The sequence below is a fragment of the Vipera ursinii genome (genome assembly GCF_947247035.1).
Source record: "Vipera ursinii genome assembly, chromosome: Z".
Taxonomy (NCBI): Eukaryota; Metazoa; Chordata; class Lepidosauria; order Squamata; family Viperidae; genus Vipera; species Vipera ursinii.
In genome coordinates this window covers 34287660-34312906 of record NC_139517.1, presented here as the reverse complement: position 1 = coordinate 34312906, position 25247 = coordinate 34287660, and the positions used below count along the sequence as shown (strand labels likewise).

At 37.0% G+C, this 25247-nt stretch overlaps 2 protein-coding genes across 3 annotated transcripts in view; one reads left to right on the top strand and one right to left on the bottom strand.

Moving 5' to 3' along the window:
* The window catches only part of SRCIN1 (SRC kinase signaling inhibitor 1), a gene marked incomplete at its 3' end in the record, with an annotated part of 155513 nt that extends 154405 nt beyond the window's left edge, over nucleotides 1–1108 (top strand). Inside the window, exon 18 of the mRNA XM_083377328.1 lies at nucleotides 974–1108. Coding sequence (XP_083233454.1) covers nucleotides 974–1108 — 135 coding nt within the window. The remainder of the gene's footprint in view (nucleotides 1–973) is intronic.
* Nucleotides 1109–11579: 10471 nt separating this feature from the next.
* ARHGAP23 (Rho GTPase activating protein 23) overlaps nucleotides 11580–25247 on the bottom strand; it is a 111358-nt gene continuing 97690 nt past the window's right edge. Inside the window, exons 22-24 of one of the 2 annotated variants that reach the window (XM_083377327.1) lie at nucleotides 20348–20379; nucleotides 18762–19122; nucleotides 11580–13514 (exon numbers count right to left, since the gene is read on the bottom strand). In XM_083377327.1, the coding sequence (XP_083233453.1) occupies nucleotides 13429–13514; nucleotides 18762–19122; nucleotides 20348–20379 (479 nt within the window). In that variant the 3' untranslated portion in view covers nucleotides 11580–13428. Of the gene's footprint in view, nucleotides 19123–20347; nucleotides 20380–25247 lie in introns of both variants that reach the window. The other variant, XM_083377326.1, reaches the window with a different exon arrangement.

Sequence of the window (25247 nt, the reverse complement as noted above, 5' to 3'; positions counted from 1 at the left end):
CTTTCATCCTTCCAGTTCTCTTCCAAGCAAATACATTTCTGTCTGCCTTGCTAATATATTTAGTGTAAAGTCCCACATAAATCCCTGTGACAAGTGATTTTATTTCATGTGCATTCAACTACAGAAGAAAAAGTCTTTTATGGGATTACAAAACGGCCAGGTTTAATAGATAGAACTCACTTAAGTAATGATTGCAAAAGAAGCCTGCTTATTCACAACTGGTTTATATTTTATTCTCACATGCCTTTCACTGTTTTTTCTTTCCCTCCTTACCACATCTTTAGCCATCAGACTGAGAACTACTGCACAAACTTAGTATTTAATATTTAGTATTAGAAATAAAAAGAGCTTTCTCCCCTCTGTGCCAAATCTGAAAGTAGCCTGCATATTATGACATTCTTCAAAACAAATGATATCTCTTAATGCCAACCAAAAACAGTTTCTTTGTTTCTTAATTTGATAAACAGCACCTTTGCAAGCACCAGCATCCTCCTTTGTCCTTTACTCATTTTTTTGTTTTGCCTGCTTCCACTACAGGATAATGTTGTTCTAACTTAGTGTCCATGGCCACAAACTAAACATTTTATTTCTTTTTCTTCCTCATTTTCCTAAATCTGTCTTCCCTTTTTTCAACTTGCCTGTGTGTTTGTATTTTCCCACCTGACTTCTCTTTCACCTCTTTCTGTGTTCTTTAAATCCTCTATCTAATGTTCACTCCTTGCCCTTGTTCAGTAATCTTGTTAACAATCTACTCGCCTTGACCTCATGATTGTATCGAGCAGAACTTTTGCCTTAGGTTTTTCATGCTCTGACTTCTAACAGGAATGTTCCCAATTAGCTTACTCTACCTCTTTCTCTCTGTTTCTTTCTATTTGTTCTGCCCTTTGAGAGAAAAATATTTGTTTTCCCTTGGCTATTTCCCTTTTCTCCTCCTCACCTTCTTTTTTTCCCTGAATCTTGCTTTTCTTTCTAGGCCGCTAGATCAGCCAAGGACTCTGGCACGGGGAATGAGACTTCCAGCCCAGTCTCAGAGAAACCTACTTCGGGCAGGACCTCCATCCCGGTTCTGACTTCCTTTGGGTCACGGAACTCCTCCATTTCATTCTAGAAGCTCCTTTGCCAAATTCTCCGTTGGTAGTTTTTCCTACATACTGTAACAGGGGTGGGGTGGGGGTGGGGGTGGTCTGGGGAGGGCTTGTGTCTCTCTGTTTCCTACTCCCAGCTCTTCCTGAGGCACCTCAGAAAGGTCTCCGCCTTCCTTGTACTTTTCAGCATTAGATCAAAATGGCCAATCTTGGTCTCTTCCAAAATGGCCAATGTTTATACTACACTTGATCTTAGCCAAAAGGGTCACTTTGGGCATCTTAGTGTGCTCTAGAATGGCTAGGTGACTGTTCCTCCTCAGTTCCTAAGTTGACTAATTTGTTTATCCTTTTTCATGCTATAATGTGACTGATGAGGTCTTTCTGTTTTTCCTATGAATCCTCCCTTCCCCATCCACCCCTATCTCAACTTCACTTTTCTACTCTAGCAATTTAGGTTCTTGTTGAAAGAATATTCAAACATTTAGCAGCATGTTTGAAAGAAACAAAGACATTATTGGGCACACGGGTGGTGGAGAAAAACCAAATCATATCAAAAGCCTATAGGTGGGAAGGGAAGAGACCTATTTCTGAAGATGCCTCAGAACCCCATGGACATTGCTGCTATTCATCTTTCCTTATACGAAAAACAAAGGTAGTTGTAATTAATAGATTAATATGAATCTTTGTAGGTATGTGCTAAATCATTCATGAATCAATGGTGTTTTGACTTTGGGGCATGTGTGTGCTTCCACTTTGTGGATTTCTGTTGTTCTATTTGCTGTATCAAAGACTAAGGTGGGATATGCGTGTGTGTGTATGTGTGTATGTGCATACGTATGCACACACACACACACACATCTCTTGCAATTTGATAGCTTTGGGAGGGAGGGGGGATGTTTCCTTCCAAACACTGGATTAAATTTGGCAGAAGAATAAAGGTTTGGGGAAAAAGCACTGAATATCAAGCTGGTAATAATATTAGCCCCTTCCAATCTTCTTAAGTGTACAAAATGTTTTTAAAAAGGGAAGGAGGGAAGACACATCCAGAATAGGTAGCAGAAGGTTTACTGAACAGTGTTGAGAACAGGGTCTAAAATGGAAAGTTACGCTTCCTAGAAAATTAATCCATCAAATGTAGCACTTTAAATGTCTCTTCAGTGACCATGTATGTGAGGGGAGAGAGCCCCCCCCAAATGTGTGGGATACCAAATAGGAGGCAATAGTCAGGGAGATGAGGGCGTCAGGGTATCAGAGAAGCTAAGTTAGAAGGACAAAGAAGAGTTTCACGTGAAATTTGCAGCAGATCAAAAGAGACTAAATAATATTTGCTGCAATTGAAGGGGTGGGGTGGGGGTGAAGGTGATTTCGTCAGATTTTTTTCAAAATAGGGCTGGAGAAATGATGCTGGCAGAATCTATAATTTGCAAAAATTCTGTTCCTTATTTATGAAAGCTCAAACTAGGAAATGAGAAGGGCAGCGCAGGGGAGTGGGGGGCAGGAAGATAGTGTGGAGTGAAAGAAAGAGCAGTTGGGAAAGTCCTTAAATTCAGTGGGGCTTTCATTGAAGAATTTCCTACAGGTTTATGGTCTCAAAAAGAGCTGAGTTTTAGATGGTAGAAGGATCAACCAAATTGGGCGGCTCTTGACTATTTAAGGAGCAATTGTTAGAAGTTTAAATGTACTACTATATCTCTGGAAAGGAATTTTCATTGGGTCTGGATAGAAAAACTATATGTTTAGTAAGTTATCAAAAAGAAATTACCTGGTTTTTTTTAACTGATAAGATGCAGAAGTGTTAGTGATTTTCTATTAGATTCTGCATGATGATCTGCACAGTATGACATTTTTTTAAAAAATACAGCACAGAAAAGAAGATATATCAGTCATGGGAATGTGAGTATGTATGGTAAGGGAAAAATGCTTTGGCTGAATCACAAATGCCAAACTCTGAAACCCTTGTGGATCTGGCAAGAAAGGTGGGTGAGTGTTTATAATCATGGAGAATTTATGAAAATAAAAACACCATATGCATGCATGTGTCCAGAAAGGCATGCCAAGAGGAATCGGGCTGGGGGAGGGAGGAAGTTCCTTAAAAAAAAGGGCATAATCCACAGGGGGGGGCGTGTGTCTCATCAAGCACAACCACTATGAAATCAATGGTACCTGTGCAGATGCAAAATCACTTCCTGGCACAAATCCCACTCTTTTCAATGGTGTTTGTGTGTGATAATTACCCACCCCCAGATTTATGTCCTGAAATGTTAAGCACATACAGTATATGAAGTAATATTTGACGTGGAAAACATGCATCTGTGAGGGCATGCCTCTTCATGTGTATAGCAAAATGGTGTGCTATTGTAAAAAAAGAAAATGAAGAGTTTGTATTCAACATATTACAAGATGTAATCACTCTTGGTTTTGTTGACTACCTTGTTCTTTTTAATTTTATTATCGGGATTTTTTGGTGGGAGGAAACTGGGTATTTGTTTTTTTATGGTTTCTCTTCTCTTTTTTTGTAAATCAAATCATTTTTGTATAAAAATTTTAAGACAACCTTTTTTTGAATAACAAAGTTTTAAAAATGTTTTAAAAATTAACTATGTAACAACAATCCATAATGCAATTTCTTGGGATTGCAGAACAAACAGAAAACAAAAAAGCAACCTCTTTACATTTCAGTGAAGTGTCTTAACATTTTATATATTTGTTTTAAGAAATATATTTACATATTATATATATATAATATACGTAATATAAATATATAAATATTGACAAAAAAGAAAATGAATTTCTTGTGTCTAGTATATGGGGGAGGGGGGGAGAGAGAGAGAGAGAGAGAAAGAGAGGGAGAGAGAGAGAGAGAGAGTGATTCAATTCTATATGTAACTCTTTATGCTTAGAAGCTACATTAAGTGGTGGTAAACAGAGCTAAAAGCTCTACTCCACATGGCAATTCCTTGCTCCTGAATAGCCCCATTCTTTTTTTGGGGGGTGGGTGGGTTTCCTATTGGTTTTGGCTTTTGACATTGTGGAAATTGTTTCATTGTGGTAACACTCAGACTAAGAGAGAGTCAAAAGTCTAGCAAAAGAAGAGCTACATTTGAATCACATAATTAATCTTAAAGGCATATCCCTTTAAAAATTGCCTTTAAGCTGTGTTTCTTATCTCTCAAAGAATTGGGTGATTGTTGGAGATGGGGTTAATTAAACAGAAGAATTATCCATGGAGATTCTCAGTCATCCAAGTCATGATTGTTCCAAAGGTGCTTTTTCAAAAGGAAACTGGGCTTTCTTTGTTTTTCCTTGAAGAAGTTTCCCTTCTCATCCAAAAAGCTTCTTAGTTCTGACTGAAGAAGCTTCAGTTCAGTCAGAACTAAGAAGTTTCTTGGGTAAGAAGTGAAATGTCTTCAAGGAAAAACAAATAGTCTATTTGCCTTTTGAAAAAGCATTTTTGGGACAAACTGAAGAATTGCGAGTGGACCTCTCAGCATTTTTGCAAAAACTTAAGATTTTAGGGTTTCCTAGAGAGGAAGTAGGGAGTTCCATGTAGATCTTTAATTATTCCACTTACTTTCAATTAATAAAAAAATCACTGAGGATATCATATAGAAGTTTTAATTAATGCCACTAAAGTCATATGATTCACACCACAGTTGTTTTGTGGAGCTTCAAGAATCAGTCATTTGGTTAAAGAGTTTCTTGTTTCTTAAAGCTTCCACCACTCCTCAGATTATGCATGAAAATATTGAAGTTTCATGTTAGCCCAAACCAGCAAAGAGCATTGGAGGGGAAGCTATCTGTCCAATGTCTGTTTCCTTACTTTTCCATCTTTATCAGTAGCTGTAATCTACATAGGCTTTAAAGACAAAATTAGTAATTATTTATGCTCTGATTATAATGATTTGCTAATGATTCCAGTGATTTCAAAATGTAGTTATATTGATTTAAATATACTGATTTAAACTTCTTAGCAAGTAGTTTACATTGCAATAGGATTGATTAATTCTAACCTACTTTGAAATTGTCCTATCTATTCTTTCCTCTTTCCCACTTCACTCTCTGGCCATAATAAAGAATGAAATACTGTAAGGTGTTTGTTTCTTAATTTAATTTAAATTTAATTTAATTATATAATTTTTAATTTCACATTATTGTCATCGCCATGCTTAATAAATCTCATTCAGTAGCCTACAGCACGTTTTGAATCAAGTACCATATTCAGTTTTGAGATCTATACTTATAAAGTGAATATGGTCAAGAGAACAAGGACAGGCCTAAAATATTAAATAGGCATATCCAGAATAAAACAGATATAAATTAATATTTAACAAATGAAATAGATGTCTAAGTAAAACATAATGTTCTTCCTTCAGCAGCAGTTGATTGTGCCTCTAAGAAGTTAATAAAAATTGTAGACAAAGCATACTCTCATATGCCTTTTAACCAACATCATCCATCAAGTTATTTTCTTAAAATTTTAGATAGATCTCCACATCTAGCAAAATGCATTTTTTAAAAAGCATTTAAATTCATTTTGTCATCAATAAGCAGATCAGGTCTAAAATATTTATTAAGTTTATTGACAAGGGTTAAATATATACCACTCTACATAAATTTCATTATTCAACTCTATTTATTGAAAAATAATAATATGTAAACATGCCCACATAACTTCAAGGAATTTAACCTAAATTTTAAGGAGACTTTACCTTTATGCTCTTTAAGATAATGAATCCTCAATATAACAAAGATGTTTTCCAGGGGTTAATTACTCAAGTTCAAATTCAGTGGCAAGTGGCATTACTAGATATTTTTACTAGTAAATAAAGTAGGAGGTTCAAGCAACTCCATACCTTTGGGATTGTAGACATTCTAGTTGGACAACTGTGTTGTAGTAGCCAAATATCAGGAGTCTGATAGTCCTTTTCCAGACGAACAAACGTTATTACTGTAAAAGGCATAAATGTTTGTGAACTACAGCTCACTTAACTGAGTGTATATTTTACAAACATTTATTAGTTCTGATTGTTACTCCTGATTCGAAGCCCTAAGAAAAAAAATATTTGAGAACTATAACTTTGGCCTACTTTTAAGATAAAACATATGGATCTGAGGCAATACATGTCTTCATTTGGGGAAAAAAATACTTCCTAGTGAGAAGTCCTTAGATCTCAGAAGTTCTTGGATAAAGACCAAACTTACTTACTTAATAGAACAAAGTGGCTTCAGAAGAATAAAGCAACAAGATTCCTAAAATTTGGTGAGAATTTTCTGTACTGTTAACAGTATTGTAAATTCATCATATAATACTGTATGTCTTAAATTAATTTAAATGTTCCCCAGTGCATTTTGGGATTTGTAGTTTAATAAAGTAAATTATGGGATTATTTTTATACAATCTATGCTAAGGACTAGGGAAAATGAAGTCTTATGTATCCAGCAGCTCAAAACATGGCTGTCTCACACAAAATATTTAATAACTCTGTCATTGGTTGTTTTCAGAATTTGGGGAAAGGAACCCTTACAATAAAAGAGGAATAGAACTAACATTGTATATAAATATCTGTTCTGTGGCAAATAGCAACAGAGCAGCAAAAGTCAAAACCTTAGAAAACCATATAGAGTTCCTCCCCATCCCATTTTTTGCAGACAACAGCATCTCTTACAATACTTTCTACCATGAAGCTCCAATGAACATTTTAAAATTTGAAATCATTTAATTGATTTAACTGGTACCATATTCTAAAAAAAGCACTTGAATCTCAAACTATTGAAATACACTGAATTTTACAACTAAAATTTGGCAGTTAGTCTAGAATAGCAAAAGAAAGACATACAGTAGGTATAATAGTGAAGTCATAACAAATAAAACATTGCTATAATGTCTTTGAAAAACAAAGAGCATGTAATAATAAATGATGGAAAGAGTCCAGAGACACCCTATACCAGGGGTCCCCAACCCCCAGTCTGCAGCTTGTTCTGGGTCCGCAAACCTATTGGGAACCGGGCCTCACAAGCAGTGGGCAAGCATGCAAGGGTGTGAAGGTCCATTTGCACACTTGAAATCATCCCCTCTCCCTTTCCTGCTGTAGCCACTGCTGGGTCATGGAACTGGAAAGCTTGGGGACCGCTGCCCTATACAGTGGTAGGATCAGTAACAAATCATAATGATAGTGAAATGACAAAGCATATGTGATGTCATCACAATTTCATTCTTGCATCACATTCTTTGATGCAACCAACTAAAGCAGTGATATTTATATGATTTCAACATGCATGTGTGTCATGTGCCCCTCCCCCACATGTGACTAAGCTATTCCTTAGTATAGATTTCTCTTCAAAAAGAAAGCTGGTACACATGATATCCCTGTTGTAAATTTATGATATAAAGGTACAGGAATTAAGCAAAATATCAAGTCAAAGTGAATACCACATACAAACTATCTCCCTACAGCAGGAGAGGCAAATCTTATGCATCAGGAGCCAAATTTTTGATCTGGTAATTATAATAAGATAACTAAGGCTATAGAGAGATAGGCTAACAATATGTTGTGGAGGGGAGGATTGGATGGTGAGATTGTTGAAAGTATTAATCTGAAGTCTTAGGTCACTGCCTTTCCTCCATTCTGCATCAGAAAACGGAAAATTGAGCCACGTATCACAGGCTACAATGTAGGTTTTGGGAGAATTACATGCAAGCTGTAGTTTGCTTATACTTATCCCACTGTAAAATGTTACCTTGTAGTCAAACAGAACTATTTCTTAGAAAATAAGATAAGGAAACATTATCTTGGAAATGATAGATCCACAACAATCAGACTTTAGGTCAAATTATTTTCTGTATTTAAATGATACATGCATAATATTTCTGCCAATGACTATTATTCAGGATGGCCAACACAAATAATTAAAAACAACAATGTAACTAAAAATTTAGTTTAAAACTACAAAAGGGCCACCTTCTCTCAACCTTCAAACCTGCTTCCATGCCAAAAGCTTGCCTAACATTTTAGGGTTAGGACTAACTTAATCGGCCCTAGGGGGAAGTGCTTGGGAGCATCTTAGCCCTTCTTCTCTCATTCAGAAAGAGCTCCCAATAAGAGTGTTTGCTGTTGAATGCTTGGCATTCTATCAGGAGTGAAAAACACCTGATTTTTGGCATCAGAGTATTGGCTTTAATTTTTTTTATATTAGTCTTTAGGCAAACACAAACTGGATTGTTCCTAAGCATCTTTTTCTTTAGAAAAAAATGGAAAAACAAGTGGGGTTTTTTCCCCCTAGGAAATGCCCAACAGATGCATACTGCTAATATGGTTTATGCTGCACTATGCTACATCTTTAGTCTGGGTAAATATTTGAAAATTCGAATCATGCTATTCAGCATGAAAAAAACCTGAAATGGCATAATTGTACTATATTACACCATTTTATAGTCCAATTTTATTACTTCATCTTTCATACATATGTAACCATTATCATGCATTAAAACTCCTCTGCAGCATCAAAGAAAATATCTATCCGAAAGAGAGTACTGAGATTGCAAATTATGTTACAGAATGCCTAGTTTATTTTATGAAGTGTTAGTGAATACACATTCCCAATGACGGATATGCCAGCATAACATATATTTCAAAAGCATTTTCTTTTAATCTTTATATATAAATTGGCATATTCCCTCTGAGTAGCATACTAATGCTGGTCCCAAACTAAAATATTTTTTGAAAACTAAACTAGTCCCTTTGTTGCTGAGAACAGATACAGCTATTGCTTAGTTTATGTTCATGAGGCAGAACTCTCAACAACTCTGACATAAATTGTGTACATTGCCTCTGACATAAATTGTGTACATTGCCTTGCCCCAGGCTTACGTTCAGGCATTTTTGCTGGGTAGAAGCACTGGGAAAATCCTTGCCTGACAGAGACTTGAATATTCTACTGTGCGGATATGCCAGTGGCCTGATTTAAGATAACCTAGTTGTTTACAGTCCAAAAAAATAAAATCTGTATTTGCTATTTTTAAATGACTCAATAATTAATTGTGCTGTAATAGAAAGTTAGTATCATTTGATTCAAGCCTTGCTCCAATCCAGCATTTTTGGAATTGTGGTATTCAAACTGTATTCTAGAGAACCAGATAAAAGCAGTGAATTTCACCAAAATTTCCCTAGTGTACCACAAATCACATAATTCCCAGTCATTTTGATGGAGGATCATGTGAGCTGAACCAGTTGGGATTAAACCACCCAAAAGTCAGGGAATGCTAGCATACTCAGTTCATGCTGATGCCAACAAATAAGCTTGTCCATGCTGTAGTCTCCTTCAAATTCACTATAGTATTCATTTAAAATGTTCTAGGGAATCTTTGCAGCATGTAATGGGAGTCCATGGCAAGAATGGATCTCCTAAAAGGCAGGTGTGAAAATGTTTTTTTCAAAGTAGAAAAAATGGATAGACCCTTCTCTTGTTTTGCAATAATTTGTCAGCAATGCATAGAAAAAAGCTATCATTTTGGATTCATAATGACTCAGTGCAGCTTTAATTTTCATCTTTGTTGATTTGGAAAGGGAAGAACAAATTCTCTACAGTATATAATTTCAGCATTTTACACAGTATTTCAAATGCTCTTTCAATAGTTTTCTTCATATGTCTCAGTTCATTTTTATTGGATTTCATTTAAAAGAATAAGCATTTTTCAGCCCATGTTAGGCAAACTGAGTTTTGAAACTTTTGCAACTGCAGCATTTTTAAAGGTCAATTGATATTTTATGTCATCGCAAGTTAGGAATCAAAGTCAGTAGGAAGTCTGTGTAAGAGTATAATGAAAGAATCATAAAAAGCTTAGGTAGCACTCAAATTTTAACTTTTCTTCTCTGGGATATAGCAAAGCCATAACCATGTAGCAACTTTGCATATAAACAGATTCCAGTAATGCCCAGTCTGCCAGTCTTTACAAACTGCTTATTAACTCCATCTACCCCAACTAACCCACATGGGAAGTGACTACCATAGCTGCAAGGTACTAAGTGACCACTTCCTACCATGAGATGCTGCATATAGGACAAAGGTGCTGCATATTTGGACAAATAATTCCTTCAGGCAAAATTGAAGCGCAAGATCATCAGGTTACAGATCTTGCCAATAACCTTTGTTAAAACAGCTTTAAAAATCAGTAAGTGGGATGGCAGTGATCTCCAGAACCATTCTGTTTTAGATCCTTTCACTTGTCCTAAAATACACTTGTCCTTTAAGATTGCATTGTACGTGGCACAATGTCTGTACGTATCAAACTGCAAATGAGCAACACAGTAAATTAACTTTCACAAATAACTCTGCTTTAATTTTATTTAAAATAAACTTGTGTGTGTGTGTGTGTGTGTGTGTGTAAAATTTAAAGATATAAGTTACAAAGCACCAAGCTATGCATGTACTTTTGATGTAATGGGTATATGTGCGTGTTGTGGGGGAAGCGATCACCACTGCATGCCATTAGTGTCGCTTTACTTGTCTGGTTGTTAAGCACTTTAAAAAAAGGTTAAAAAAAGTAAATCAGAAATCTTTGAGCACTGTGTATGAAGGACTGATGACATATCTTTCGCATGGATTTCATTATGTACTGTTTTTTTTAAAAGGGAAACAAAAACAATAGAAGACCACTCTATTAAAAAAAAGACACACCAAAAACTGGTTACTGAAACAAGCAGTCTGAAATACACTGTAAGTTTTGTAAATCTTTTCTGCTAATTGTAGGTAGAGTCCTATGTATAAAATTTATGCCATGTTTTCTTCTGTGACAACTGTGATCTTTGTTTGTCAGAAATTCCAAATGAAGGAAGGTTGCTTTTTTCCTTTAATTTTTCTTTTTTCTTTTTTTTTTTCTATTTCTGGTGTTTCCTAGCAGTGTGTCTGAATTTAATAAAATACTCTTTCCTCCCCATAACACTTTTCTTAAGGGTTCATTTCTTAAAGGGTTATTATTCCTTTAAAAAAAACAGATGTGATTTACAGTTTTAAGGGTTATTCTTTTGAAAAAAGTGTGATTTACAGTTTTGCTTAGAGGCAGGTGTTTCTGGATTCCATACAACCAAAGAAGTTGAGCAGATGAAACAGGAACAAAAGTAGCTGTGACCTCTGTTTGAAGAAGACTTTGGTCTTGAGGGATCTTTCCAGGCTGGCTTAAAGGTAAAGAAGGGAGAATGACAACTTGGCAGCAATCAGGACTGAATGCAGACCATCTCCCCTGCTGTAGGAAGGAATTCTACACTGTATTTCTATTTAATTTATAATTCTTAGGTTTAAATTAGTTTATAAATTAGCATGTTAAATACTAAGCTGTTCTTATGTGCACCTTTCACGGAGTGTATAAACTGTATAAACACAATATTCTTTATACTGTCACTTCTTATTGACTGATTTCCAGATTTGGAGCTTATCAGAAGATGAGGGTTTATCTTTTATGATGTACAGCCCGCTTTCTTTTTTCTAAGCTCTTAGATGGAGAGATACGAGCACATTATGTCATGCCCTCATTTTTGTAACATCCATGCTGCTCTGTCGAGAGCTCAAGAAAAGGAAGATAGACTGCAATATAAGCAGAAGATGGAGCAAGTAAAAAAAGAATCAAAAGTGGAAAAAGGAGAAAGGCATCCTTGCACGCTAATTTATTCCTCCAAGCTTATTCCAGATAATATCTTAATTTTTTTCACATCTAAATTCTGTCTATTTAGATTAATAGTAAAATTGACTTGCTGTTACTATTAACAATTTTCTACATTTTATTGTTACAAAATAATCTTGAAACTTTATTGATGTTTGATAAACCCGCTGAAGCTACAAGAAGAGAGTTCCCATGATTATGTACAGTTTCAGTGCCTGATATAATTCACTAATGCTTCATATGCGTGCAGGAAAAATATCAACTGTGTAATGTGTGGAAGCTGCATAATTTAACATAGTAGGGATCTCATAGTGTGTTTATTTTAAATGTATTACAGTGGAGTGTGAAGAGAACTTTCTTTTGTTAAACTTCTGCTTATGGATAATTGGTAATTGACGCAAATAAATCACATCTAATAGCATACCTTCAACACTATTAATCCATAGTGTGTTTTACTAGCTAGTGCTTATGCTTTAAATAAGTAAGCAAACTTGTTTTCTGAATAAGACAGTTTATTTCCAATATATATATAATTGTAATTTTGGAGCTATGTTTAAAGCAGAATTGTTTTGTTTGACCATATATATTATACAACATAAAGATGAAAAGAGGGACAAACCATGCAAGGAAGTTTTGTTTTTTCTAAAAAAAACACACCAAAATATCTACTGTTGTATAACTTGCATTTTAAAAAGGAAAAAAAAAAATAAAAGTCTTGGGCTTCCCCCACTCCCCTTAAAAATCCTTATAAACTCTTTATCATATGTTACACACATAAAAGCTATTTACAAAATAAATGTGAAAAAGGTGAAAAATAAAACTTTACAGCACATAGTTGCATAAAAGGATAAGGACAATGTATTACAGTACAGCCAACTACTTAATTTTGTTCAGTTTTAAATTCCACACCTGCACACATCTACATGCTCCTTTCCAAGGTTTCAGTCCAAAACTGAATTGTGTTAAGACAGATACTTAGAACACATGGAAGACAGAGCAAAGGAGAGACACATTTTCTGCTTCTTTAAATACAGCACAAACTGAAATTGTGGTTTGGGTTCCTTGTGGTTTAGCTTCTTTTTATGTTCCCAACAGCACAGAGTTTAAGTACTTTACATCCCATTAAGGATTGAGTTTCAAAGTCACAAACAGGCCAACACTAGAAGATAGATGGGCTTTTTATAGAGGAGACATACAATTACCTAAATCCTAGATAAGCTTTCAAGTTTCAGTGTTCTTCAAGCAGAAGTTATAATGGAGTCATGTGAACAATTAAAATTTGAATTTAAGATTGTTTACCTCAAAAAATATTTTAATATATTTTATACATTTACTGACCATCTCTTAAGCTAACACTTCAACCACCAGTCACTGAAGAGCCTGTAACAAATAAGGAAAGAAGTCCTCTCAAGAAAGGCACACATAGACAACTTGGGACCATCTCCCTCAGAACAAAACAAAAAAAAATGAAACATGTATGCTTGTAAGAAGGGTTTGAAGAGAAGTCAATATGGCAGCTGCAAGCGGATGACCATAGCTCTGTCCTTTTTTTCATATGTTGCACACCAGATGCATATAGAAAACAGCTGCCATCTGACAGCACCAAGGAGGCACTTCTGTAATACTTTGACTCCACATTGAAATTTTTGAAGTATAAAACACCGCTTTAGCTTGCAGTCCAACTCTACTTCACATGGAACTGGGTAGTCTCAATCTGATGGATTTTGTCTGGAAGGGAGAATCCAGTTGTGAGCAAAAGGGATGCTTTTTCACACCTAGACGGGCAGTGAGACAATGAACCCTTAAGAATGATTGCAAAATGTGTTTTTAAAAAATTCACAAACAGACACTGAGCCATTACTGATAAATAACAAACCCAGAAGACAATCAGGAGTATCCACCAGCAGGGATTGTTCAAAAAATCAAGATCGTATGAGGGAAATGTCGTACCTGCCTCTTTTTCACCATGCGACACACCGCTTCAATTGTACAATCACACAAACCATCTTGACTTTTTGACATCCCCCATGACTCCTCTGGCTACAATATGTTGCAGGTTTTTAAGGGGTGAGCCGGCTGGGGCCGTGCAAAGCCCCAGTCACTTGCCTACCTCTACCCAAGAATGAAGCTCTACTCTTACATGCTATTACTGTTAGCATTAGACTGAGACATATATAGGAATGGCATATTGCTAAATATCAAAGTAGGGGAAGAAATGCAGAAGACTGCACAGATCAAGAGGCCAGAGGTTGGCTTAACTTCACATGGGATTGTTTTGCATCTCTTTATAATCATTGCAAATTCTATCAGGTAATTTATAAAGATGGTTGTAACAGTTCAACAAGAATGCTTCAAATGTTTAAAAGTTCAGTATAGATGCTAGAGTGTATTTTGAAATTGTTTTGCCTGTTCAATTACTAAGTCAGAAAACTAGCTTAATTAAGGGGTGCTTTCAGACAATACCCCTGATCGACTCATTTCACAATGAAAATGAAAACAGGTTTGAGAGGCCTGTTCTGTTCTTGGTTAGGATGTTACAGAATGAGTAGTATCTTTGTCTTTGCAACTGTACACACAAATGAAGAATCAGTAACCAATAGAATCTTGTCTGTGCTGTCTAAATAGGACCTCATTTTTACACCAAAACACAAATTGCTTCTCCCCCTCCCTTAAAGATAAAATACTTGGAATAATTATCAAGCTGGCAAGCTCCCATTCATTGTCATTCTGTTTTGGCCCCACTGCTGCATCTGTGGTGACACTTACTTTCTGAAAATGTAACATTGAACCCAGGTCTGCAGGGGCGATAAGATGACATTAGGTCAAAGTACAACATTTAGTGCCTAGTGTTGCTGTGAATTGATGTTGACAGAGAGGAACCATCAACTTTAATATACATTATTCTTAAAAAGTCCAGATACAAAGCATTTCTTCATGATGACATCTGCACAAAGAATGTACCTACAGCTAACCCTTCCTACAAAAAGTAGCCATCTGTCATCAAACCACAGACATCATAGAATGAGCTAGCCAGACTATAGTGAAAAATGTATTATACCATGTCTATAACCAGTGTGGCCTACCACTGTTAAGTGCTGCATTGAATATTAGCAAGACCAGCATTGAAATCCTTTACCAAGGAGATCTTGTCCCTTGCCTGTTCTTGTTGTGTATTTGTTTGGCATTATACACAACAAGAACAGGCAAGGAACAAGAGCTCCTTGTTAAGGATAGACTTCAGTGCTGGTCTTACTAATATTAAATGCAGCACTTAAATTGGTATGCCATACTAATATATTCATTGATTTTTTAAGCCTGGATGTATTAAGGAAGCCTTGATCAATTCAAGGAATGAAGGAAGCAGTGAAAGTATCATTTGAAGTACAGCACACGGTCTCAATGCTGTTTCCTGCTGAAGAAAGAGGCTGTAAAGGAAATTTGACATGAACTACAGTTTGACTGTCCAACCTATTATACAAGAGGTTCATAAGATGATAGTTTGACACGGGGTTGGGATGTGTTGAGGCCTTGAGTCATCAGAGGGTAATAATAAAAATTTAAGGTATAAGTCTTATATTTGGTGTCACAACAGGAATGTAATACTTGGAATATGGTACATAAACAAAACAACACAACCTGTAGTAAGACAGTTATTTCCATGAAAATGATATTTCCTTTTCATTCAGTGATAATGATTTTGGAATGTATCTGCAAATACTGAAATTCAAGAGAAATTTGCCATTTTTTCTATTATTATTTTTTGCAAGGAGGAGAAAGTACTTTTGATATAGACTATGCTATACACAGCAGTTTGCTCTGTAATACCCACTGAATTTCAAGAATGTCAGAATTTTGATTTGGGTTCCCACAAAACTGACTTTTTTCATTTTCTTTTTCGATTAAAATATAATCAAATATTAAAAGGGTCTTGACAGGAAAGTGGAGAAAGTTATTTCACAGCAACATTTTTTTTCTTAAGGGTTATGCAACTGCATCCAAAGGGGTTACAATTTTATTTTGAGGCACAAGGGGTGAAGTAGTAACTATTACACACCAAAACATGTATCTTAAAAGATCATCTCTCATATTTATTTATCACAAAAGTACTTCCTGCTTTTATGACCAAATGAAATTCTACAGAGACATAAGGCATGGGAATCATTTATATCCACAAGGTAAAAACAAATGTAAGCCTCTCGTTTTGAAGGAATAGCAAAATGGCAACCCTACTTGATCTGCAACATGTAATAAAGTGGCTCCTTGGTTTACGTCCATGTAGTATATTGAGAAAACTAAGAGAAAGACACTGTTGAAAATAAATGTAGCACCATGAAAAATCAAATATTGCTCTTTTGTGAGAGACGGTGAGTTGTGGAAGATACCAGTAAAGCAGAAGATGGCGCAGACTTGACATCAGCCCTTCATCATAACAAAGGCTTGAATGGAATCGTGTCAACTTACGCTCTGGAAATCCTAAAACAAATTTTTAAAAAATCACTGAGGCTGCTACTTTTTGGCACTTCTGCACAGGGCCTTGGTATATTTCTCTGCTATATCTTCTTGCTCTTTTCCCAAACCCCCAAATCACATAGCGCCTGTACTCATCCTTTCCCCCACTAAACATAGGCAGTTACATGGAAAAGCATTGTTAACTAAAACATAGTACACATATGCCACCTTAGCAGGTGATTCACTCCACACAATTACCATTTGCATAAACTAATTTTCTCCCTAAAATACTGCCTTCATGAATTCTGCATACAGTATTGTGTTAATGGTGTTAATCACATCCTGTTTCCCCTGGACTGTACTATCCATTATAAGAGGATAGGAGCAGAGAGTGCTATTCAAATGGGGATTCTGTCACAGCCTGAAAGGAAAAATCAATCTGGAAAAAGTTTGCATCTGTAGCTAAGATTTACAAGAAAATCTTAGATCAGCTAAGCAAAAATTGGACTATATTCTTAAAGGCACACTGAGTTGTACCATTTAGTTCTGTGTCATTTAGAATTCATATCATCAGTTGTATATATATCATGTTAGTCTTGCAACAAAACCAAAGCATTTTGAGATGCTATTAAATACCAGCAGATTTACTGCAGCCAAAGCTTTCAAAGCCAAAGCTGCAATATATCAGATAGTCTGATGCCATAGATCTCTTTGTGACTTTTGAGAATTAGAGATGAGATCACTTTAGTAGGAGGAGGAGAACAGCAGTGCCCTTTAAATTTGATAGATTATGCACCTTTTGGGGACCATTATAGCTCTGCAGTTTTCACATGAAACAGTCTCAAGTGCACGCTGAGACTATACCATACATAATCCTGAGTTTGTTTATATCTACAAAATTTTGATGCATGTGCTAGAAGTCAAGATGATATAGCCCTCCCTGTAGGAACCTGACAAAGGCCAAGCCATGATAGATGGAAGATTTTGGAATTTGCTTTTCTAGAGGAAAGGTAGAAAAGGAGTAATGGGTATTCAAAACCTCCCAACATCATCAACTGCCACTTAGATAACAGTGAGAGGAAGTTTGAGTAGAGAGGCATCCATCATGTAAATGTGAACCCACAGCAGAGATTAAATGGAAGCGGGCTCAATTCATGAATATTTCTGATCTGATTTGTCCAGTTCCAAGCCCTCTTTCAGATAAATTCAGAAAAGAAGTACCATGGACTGGTGAAAATTAGGAGATAGCTAAGAGATAATTAACTGGAGGAATTCTAAAAACATCCCTTAATTGCAGACCTAGCATTTTAAATCAGGGATGAAGCTGCTTATCCTATCAACTGGATAATTCTAGTCAATTCCAAATCAAGATCTTTCTATGGGCTGAATGAATGACCCTCCTTATATCAGACCTACCTCAGCTTTTTGTTTTGTTTTGTTTTTGACTGCCATCCTGGGGATAAGGAAAGATGAGAATAAATAAATTCATAAATCACAAAACCTTGGTGTGATTAAATTAATATCAGGGGGAATTAGAAAGCAAAGCTAGGTATGGGGTAGATAGGAGGAGAGTCTCCTGCTCCACTGCAGATCGAGGTATCAAAAAAGACAAAGTAAGGCCAGTACTAGGAACTTTCAAGTGTGGCTGCCACCTAGGAGTGCCCTCCTCCATTCTAAGACAAGGCTGTTACTATGGGCAAACCAAGTTTTCCTTTCATCCATTCTACAAGAGCTTCAACGAAAGGCTATCTAAAGACATTGGTGGAAACGTAAAGAGGCTGTACGTCGGGGAGCTGAACGCCCCTCAGAGCTGCCTTTACGATGCTGTGGCTCACTCTGCTGGTTAGGAACTGCCATGTTCCCTGGTGTGATTGAGGAAGACCGAGCTTTGGTTGACTCTAGGCTGCTAAGCCCAGAGTCTTTGTTGTCCCTTAGCGCACCTCTATTTGAGGAGTCTAGTGGACCAGCCTCAGTAGTCCCCAATACATGTTGTTCCTTCCACTCATAATTGAGGTCTTTGAGACCACCAGGGACCACCACAGTATGGCGCCGCCAACTGTTCTTCTTGCGCCGTGTCTCAGGTGAGTGTGGCTTTCGCAGGCGCACTGCCAGCATGTCATCTGCAGAGCCACGGAGGCGAAGTCGAAGTTGTTCTGTGAGGGAAAGCCGGGTGTGGACCTCAGGGGCACCCACAGGCTGCAATGACTCTTGACTGCCTGGGGAGCTGGAACTTGGGACATCAGTGCTACCCTTGGAAGATGACTCACTATTGTGTCGGGGCCGCAAAAGCTTGCGCCGGGCCAGAGTGTCACACTGCATGAGGTGATGGGAACTAAAGGAGGTTCGGTTATGTGATATTTTTTCAGATGCAGCAGCCCCCCCTTCCTCCACTACTGCCACACCAGCTCCTTTGGGAAGCATCCCAGGCTGCTTTGGCACAAAGCTATTCTCAGTATCTGTCTCCACATGGCTAAATTCACTCCGTTCATCATCTGCCTCCTCCCCACGGCTCTCTGCTACTGACTGCACCTCAGAGCATAGGCTGCGATCAATGGTAGATAGGGTGGAATAACCTGATACAATTGAGCGGGCATCCAGGGCCAACTCTGGGCTTCCTCGGGGTGCCACTTTTCTTTCTACTTGCTCTGCTTCTAGTTTTGCCTGGCTTTGGAAGACATCCTGCACATCAGGAACTGGAGCTCTGCTGCTGCTCTCAAATCTTTCAGCCTCTCTTTCTTCCTCCTGAGCCACTTCCTCCTCCTCCTCCTCCTCCTCCTCTCTCTTGACAGCTGACTCATGCTCAGAATCATCATCTGTGCTGCTCCCAAAACGCTTGGCCTCTCTCCGCTTCTTCCTCTTGCGGTTGACAGCTGAGATGAAGGAGATGGCAAGCATCTCTTTATGGTAGTGCTCTTTCCGTGAGCCACATGAAGCCTGGAGCAGAAGCAAAAAACAGAATTTTAGAGGGGCTAAAGAGCAGATACCAGAAAAATTATCCAGTGTCATTGCTTATGTGATGGGTTGACCTGGATAGTGATGTCTTACCCTACAGAATCCTTAATATAGATTAGCAATATAGATTAGCAATCGCATCAGCATATTTTGCTTTTCCCAGTTTTTTGGAAAACGTATTTGTAGCTAGAGCAATTAGAAATTCTAATTTTAGGATTCCCCGAATGCACTAAAAGACCTGCAGATATTCTCCCTAAAGGTTCTCAGAGATTCTCTCCTCTGTCCAACTTTTTTCTTGTTTTTAATTAAATGCACTATGCAGACTATAGGGACGCGGTGGCTCAGTGGGTTAGGACGCTGAGCTTGTCGATCGGAAGGTCGGCAGTTTGGCGGGTCAAATCCCGAGTGCCGCGTAACAGAGTGAGCGCCTGTTACTCGTCCCAGCTTCTGCCAACCTAGCAGTTTGAAAGCATGTAAAAATGCAAGTAGAAAAATAGGGACCACTACAGTGGGAAGGTAACAGCGTTCCGTGCGCCTTTGGCGTCTAGTCATGCCAGCCACATGACCACGGAAATATCCTCGGACAAGCGCTGGCTCTTCGGCTTTGAAACGGAGATGAGCACCGGCCCCTAGAGTCGGAAACGACTAGCACGCATGTGTGGGGGAACCTTTACCTTTACCTTTACCTATGCAGACTATGGAACTAATTTCCAGCTTCCAGTCCTTTTTTTTGGCCTACCATGTTTTGGAATGGTGTATTCATTGTTCTATATTCATATAAAATCAACCAGAAAAAGATGGGAAAAAGAAAAGAAGCATGGGAGGAGATGTGGAATAATCTTATACTTAGTTTAAGGCAAGAAAGAAAAGGATAGGTTGTGTCTGTATACTGGAGTATTGAGTTGCCTGCAAGCTGCTGAGTACATTAGAAAGCAGCACACTCTGAAAAGGCCAGTCACAACTGCTGGCAAAGTATCACAACACCAGAAAAACTAGGCCATGGCCATTTAGGCAAAAAAAAATTATCATGCTTGACTATCTACAGAGTTGTTGTTATTTTTAAAACAATTTAAATCAAGACATGCCAAGTGCCAAAGTAGCACAAACACTTCACCTCTAACGCGAGGAATTCAAGGGCCTTGTGCTTAACCATCTTTTCTCATCCCCAACATCTCTCAAAGGCAAAAATAATCTGAGGGGATCTTACCTTTGATTTCGCTGATCCACTATTAGTTGAATCTGCAGGGATTAATACACAAAAAGAGAAGAGTTAAAGATAGAACTGTGTAAGAATAGCAAGTTGAGGGGCTGAATGATTACAAAGACAAGTGATGCTGAATAAAATCTATATGATCGCTAAAATTTGATACTGACTTAATGGCATGCAATCAAAAGATACACAAGGGCAAATAAGCACTTTGTCCAGTGATTTTCCAACTAAAAAACTAACATGAAAAAGGGAGGGAGCAGTTGTAAAACATCAGGTTACTATGCTGCCTTCTGCCTCTTCATTGTGCTGGTCACAGAAAATAAATACATTTATGAGAGGGGCCTCACATGCACTAAAACAGGAATCTACATCATGATGTAGGCAAGGATTTATAACCCCAAGTTTTAGACAGGCACAGCTCCCTTTGTTGTTTTAATAATTCAGTCACCAATTACATATTCAGGGCTACAGTATCCCTTTTGGGATACCCTGTAGGGGGACACCCCCAATTTGGGAAGTAAACAAAATACACAAGTAGATATTCCAAAGTCAGTTAATCTTTAAATAACTTTTTCATGAAAGCAAATCTTTCTTCTCAGATATTTGATTACTTTTTATTAAATAGTTATAGGAAAGGAAGCTCTCCAAAATGATCAGAAATATACCAGAGTATTGTGAAATTAATCAAGAAATGCATTTCATTTCATTTCATTTTTGAAATGCTCAACAAAATGATGCAGCTGTAGATGACCAAACAAAAGAGAAGCAGCCCAGGATAACACTTTCTGCAATGGAAATGATCAATGCATTTGTAAACAGTGAAAATGAAATATAGTGTAGAAAGCACAAAAAATGAGTATCAGTGGGAGACCTATCACCAGTCATCATTACCAATCTCCTGTAGGAACCTAAACAATGGAAGCCCCAAATTAGCTATAAAGGAATACATACATACATACATACATACATACATACATACATACATACATACACACACACACACACACACACACACACACACATGATTTATACACATATTTGCATATACACATGCATTCACCCAGAAACAGGCACACAACTCAACATTTCATCTCGAAGAGCAAAACTTGTGCTGGAGATGCATAATTCCTGACTCAATTTGGCTGAATTATAAATATAGTCTGAAACATTTAGAGAGACTGTAGCACATTTTCCATGGAGCTGTGGAGAAGAGCTGAATTATTTTAGGTTTTAATCTCTCATCTCTACTACTTTCCCCAAAGAGGTGGAGGAAGAGGAGAAAGAGGAGGGGGAGAAACTGATATAGTTTCCAAAGGAGATTGTGTGATCAGACATATTAATTACTTAGCACAATTAAAGTAAGACCTAATGGGGCTAGGTTATAACTCAAAAACATTTCCAAGGGATAATGCTTAAACCATTAAAGATACTTCAACTGACCCCCTTTCTTTTTGGATTATTGCAATGAGTTGCATGTGAGGTTATCTTTGCAAAGGGTCCAGATATTTCAGTTATTCACATTGACACTATGGGGCTGTTAACTCAAACTAGAAGTTCTTCACATCACAACAATACTTTGCTGTCCCTTTATAGTCAACATTCAGGGCTCAATATGGAATCTGTCCTAAATTCCACAAAACTGAAATATCATAAGATTTTGGTATTCTGATGTGAGATACTAATTTGACATTTTTGAATGGTTTCAGAGTTCCCAAGGATATACGAGAAATGTCTTTAGAGATATAGCTGCTTTAGAGTTACCAATGCTCAATTCCAAGATTTTTATCTGTACTTTCAGATCACCCTGGAAGGCTCCTCTTTAAATGCCTTGCAAAAAAAGATGTAGCAAATAAGTAGAGGATCCTTTTCAATCATCATCATCATCATCATCATCTGTGTGGAGTTTTAGAGTGTGCAGGTTTCATTCATTTATCAATCAAACTTATTAACCACCCATCTCCCTCACAGAGGGGCACAGAGGGGTTGGGTGAGTTTACATATACAATTTTAATATTGCCTTAAATAATTTTTGAGCATTAATACATACATGCATATATTTACAAAACAATAATCCACAAAGATCAGGCAAATCAAAAGAACAGCAAGCATTATAATAGCCTTTAAAGAAGACTTAAGATTATTTTAAGTATTCATATCTTAGGAGGCTCTCTAAGTCTTTGGGGCTAGCTGTCATTGTGCAAATTCTACAGCTTGCATTTCATACAACCATATGTAGATAGGAGAGAGAATTTGAAGAAACTGCTTCCTATGGCAAATTAAGTTGCTTCAGAGAGCCCTCCTAAAGATAATTATTAATAGACACTAGGAATTGGGGACAGAGTAGCAATTGCCCAATGCCAACATAGTCATATCAGGTAGTCTCCTATGCTGTTCATTTTAACCACTGTCAACAGCCAAGCCAGACAACCAAAGAAAGCAACTAAGGGAAAAATGCAAGGTGTGGGGAGGATGGGGAGAAGAAGCTGTCAAACTAAAGTGACATTTAGCCCTTGTCAGAAATAAACAGTATTTTGCAATCAGTAGGCTGTAAGCAGCCATCACCCTATTCTTTGCAGCCTTCAAACCACCACATCATGATAGTGAACTGCTGAGTATCATTGGCACAATTTCTCTTGGTTTTCACAAATCAAAAAGTAAGATAGGTATGTTAAGCTCCAATGAGCTTTTTTTTAAAAAAAAATATCAAACCAACCTCCCTATAAATGAAAAAGAATTTTAAAATTCTATTTCTGGCCCTTTCAGTGACATTAGTCACTAAATTACCTTTCCCTTATGGTTCTCTCAAAAATCAATTTGAAAAAGGACTTTTAGGCAACAAAAATAGTTCCTATCCCAAGTGAAGGAACCACAAGAAATGTATAAGAATTAACCATGGTCTTCTCATAAAATAAATACATCATCAAGCAGGTGGTTTGAATAAACTTTTCTGAACAAGCCTCCCCACACAAGTACAAACATATTTGCCATAGCAATGTCAGTAACAATGAAACCAATGGACAAATTAATGGATTTCCCCACAAGGCCTACTCCATTGCAAGTTTGACTGCAACAATCATGTGGTATTAGTGGCTGGCAATCACAAGAGAGAGAAAAGGCAAAACAATCACACTGACTCAACACCCAGAGCTTAAAGAAGTACTGTCTCTGAAGAAAATGGCATCACGGTATTTGTGGGTGGCAAAATATACTACAGGCTTTCAAGCCACATAGGACTCTTCATCAAACTGTACATCAAACTCAAAACTCAAATCTCAGTTTGAAAATTAGTCAGACAAGAAGGCTGGGTGAAGATACAAATTTATCCTAACAGATTTTACTGAAAACTTTTAAAATTTATGATTGTGATTATTTTACTTTACAGTGCTCAGTTTTTCTTATAATTTAATATCTACTGATTAAGTAATAAACCTCAGTGACAGCTTATCCCTAGTTAGTGAGTATTATACTGCAGCTTTAAAATGTAACTGTAAATATGCTTAATATAATCACATTTAGTTCTTGTTTTTTAAAAAATAACCTATATGTTTTAATGCTTTACTACTCAAGTTATTTATAATATAATAAAAGGGAAAAAAGAGAAAATATAAACTGAAAATAGGAAAATTATCTAATACAAATGTAAAAGTAGTCTGTGACACAATAATATATCAATGTAAGACACTAGGCATAGGAGTTATATATTACTAAAACTGCCAAAGATAAGAATTAACCTTTTTATTCTTCCCCAACCTATGTATGGTGATTTAAAAAAAAAGATTTAAAAAATAGTGGGAAAATAAAGAAGGGTTTCAAATGGTAAAAAAAATGTATAGTGGGAAATTCAGTAGATCAAGGAGTTACATGGCCTGCTCCCCATAAAAAAAACTACTTAGAAATACCTATAAACACTTGTTGTAAATTGATTGAGATCTCAATTATCACACTTTTCTATCCAGCTGCTTGAAATGGAAATTTCTACTGGTTGACTTTAAGAAGCTCCCTGATTTTAAACAAGAAGGAAAATAATTGGAAGGCAAAACCACACCCTAGTCTTTACATTTTGGCAAATGCCACTGGTGTTCTTTCAAGTCAACATGAACAATCCAAGAAGGAGCCAAAATCTAAAGTTATGCCTTTCCCCGTCTCTCATAATCACCCAATGGAATTAGTGCATGAACATCAGAGCACAACCACACTGTACCAGCTCTAGAGCTCCGGCAGATCCGCTGGAGTTGGAAGGAGGAGGAGGAGACACAAGATAAAGAGAGAAAAAAAGAAGAAAGACAGCAGAAAAGTTAAAGGCAGCTATAACTAGTAGAGCACAAAAACATCATACTATTAATCAGAAATTTGCTCATCAGCATTAGCAACTATAGATGGAATACAAGAGATCTAACTCTAAATGTTGGTTTATCTTCTAGTAACGCAAATGCTACTTCACCACTGGCTCAGCTATAAACTGGAATGAAATGGCCATGTATGCCTAAATTCTAAGGATCACATTATTAAAGTAGAAGATCTGGGGAGATCACAACATGCCTTTTGCTGCTAACAATGCAACTGGCAAAGCATCAGAGGAAGCACGGAAAGGAGGAACTCCTAGTTGTTGCCTTCATGAAACTCTCTCCAGTCCAATGTTTCAGATGCTGCCAGAGTATCTCTTTTTTTTACATATTTGGCTCAGATTAATCCACATCTGGCCGGTAAATTCTGAGAATTGCAATCCATACATCTTAAAGTTGCCAAGCTTAAGAAACACTGGATTAATAGAACATCTATACAGTAAAGATATATTCATGGGGAATTGTTGGACCTGCATATTTGATTAAAAAGGAGAAAAAGAGTGGAACATCTATGGGAAATCTTGTCCTGGGGGATTTTCATGTCCAGGAGTTCT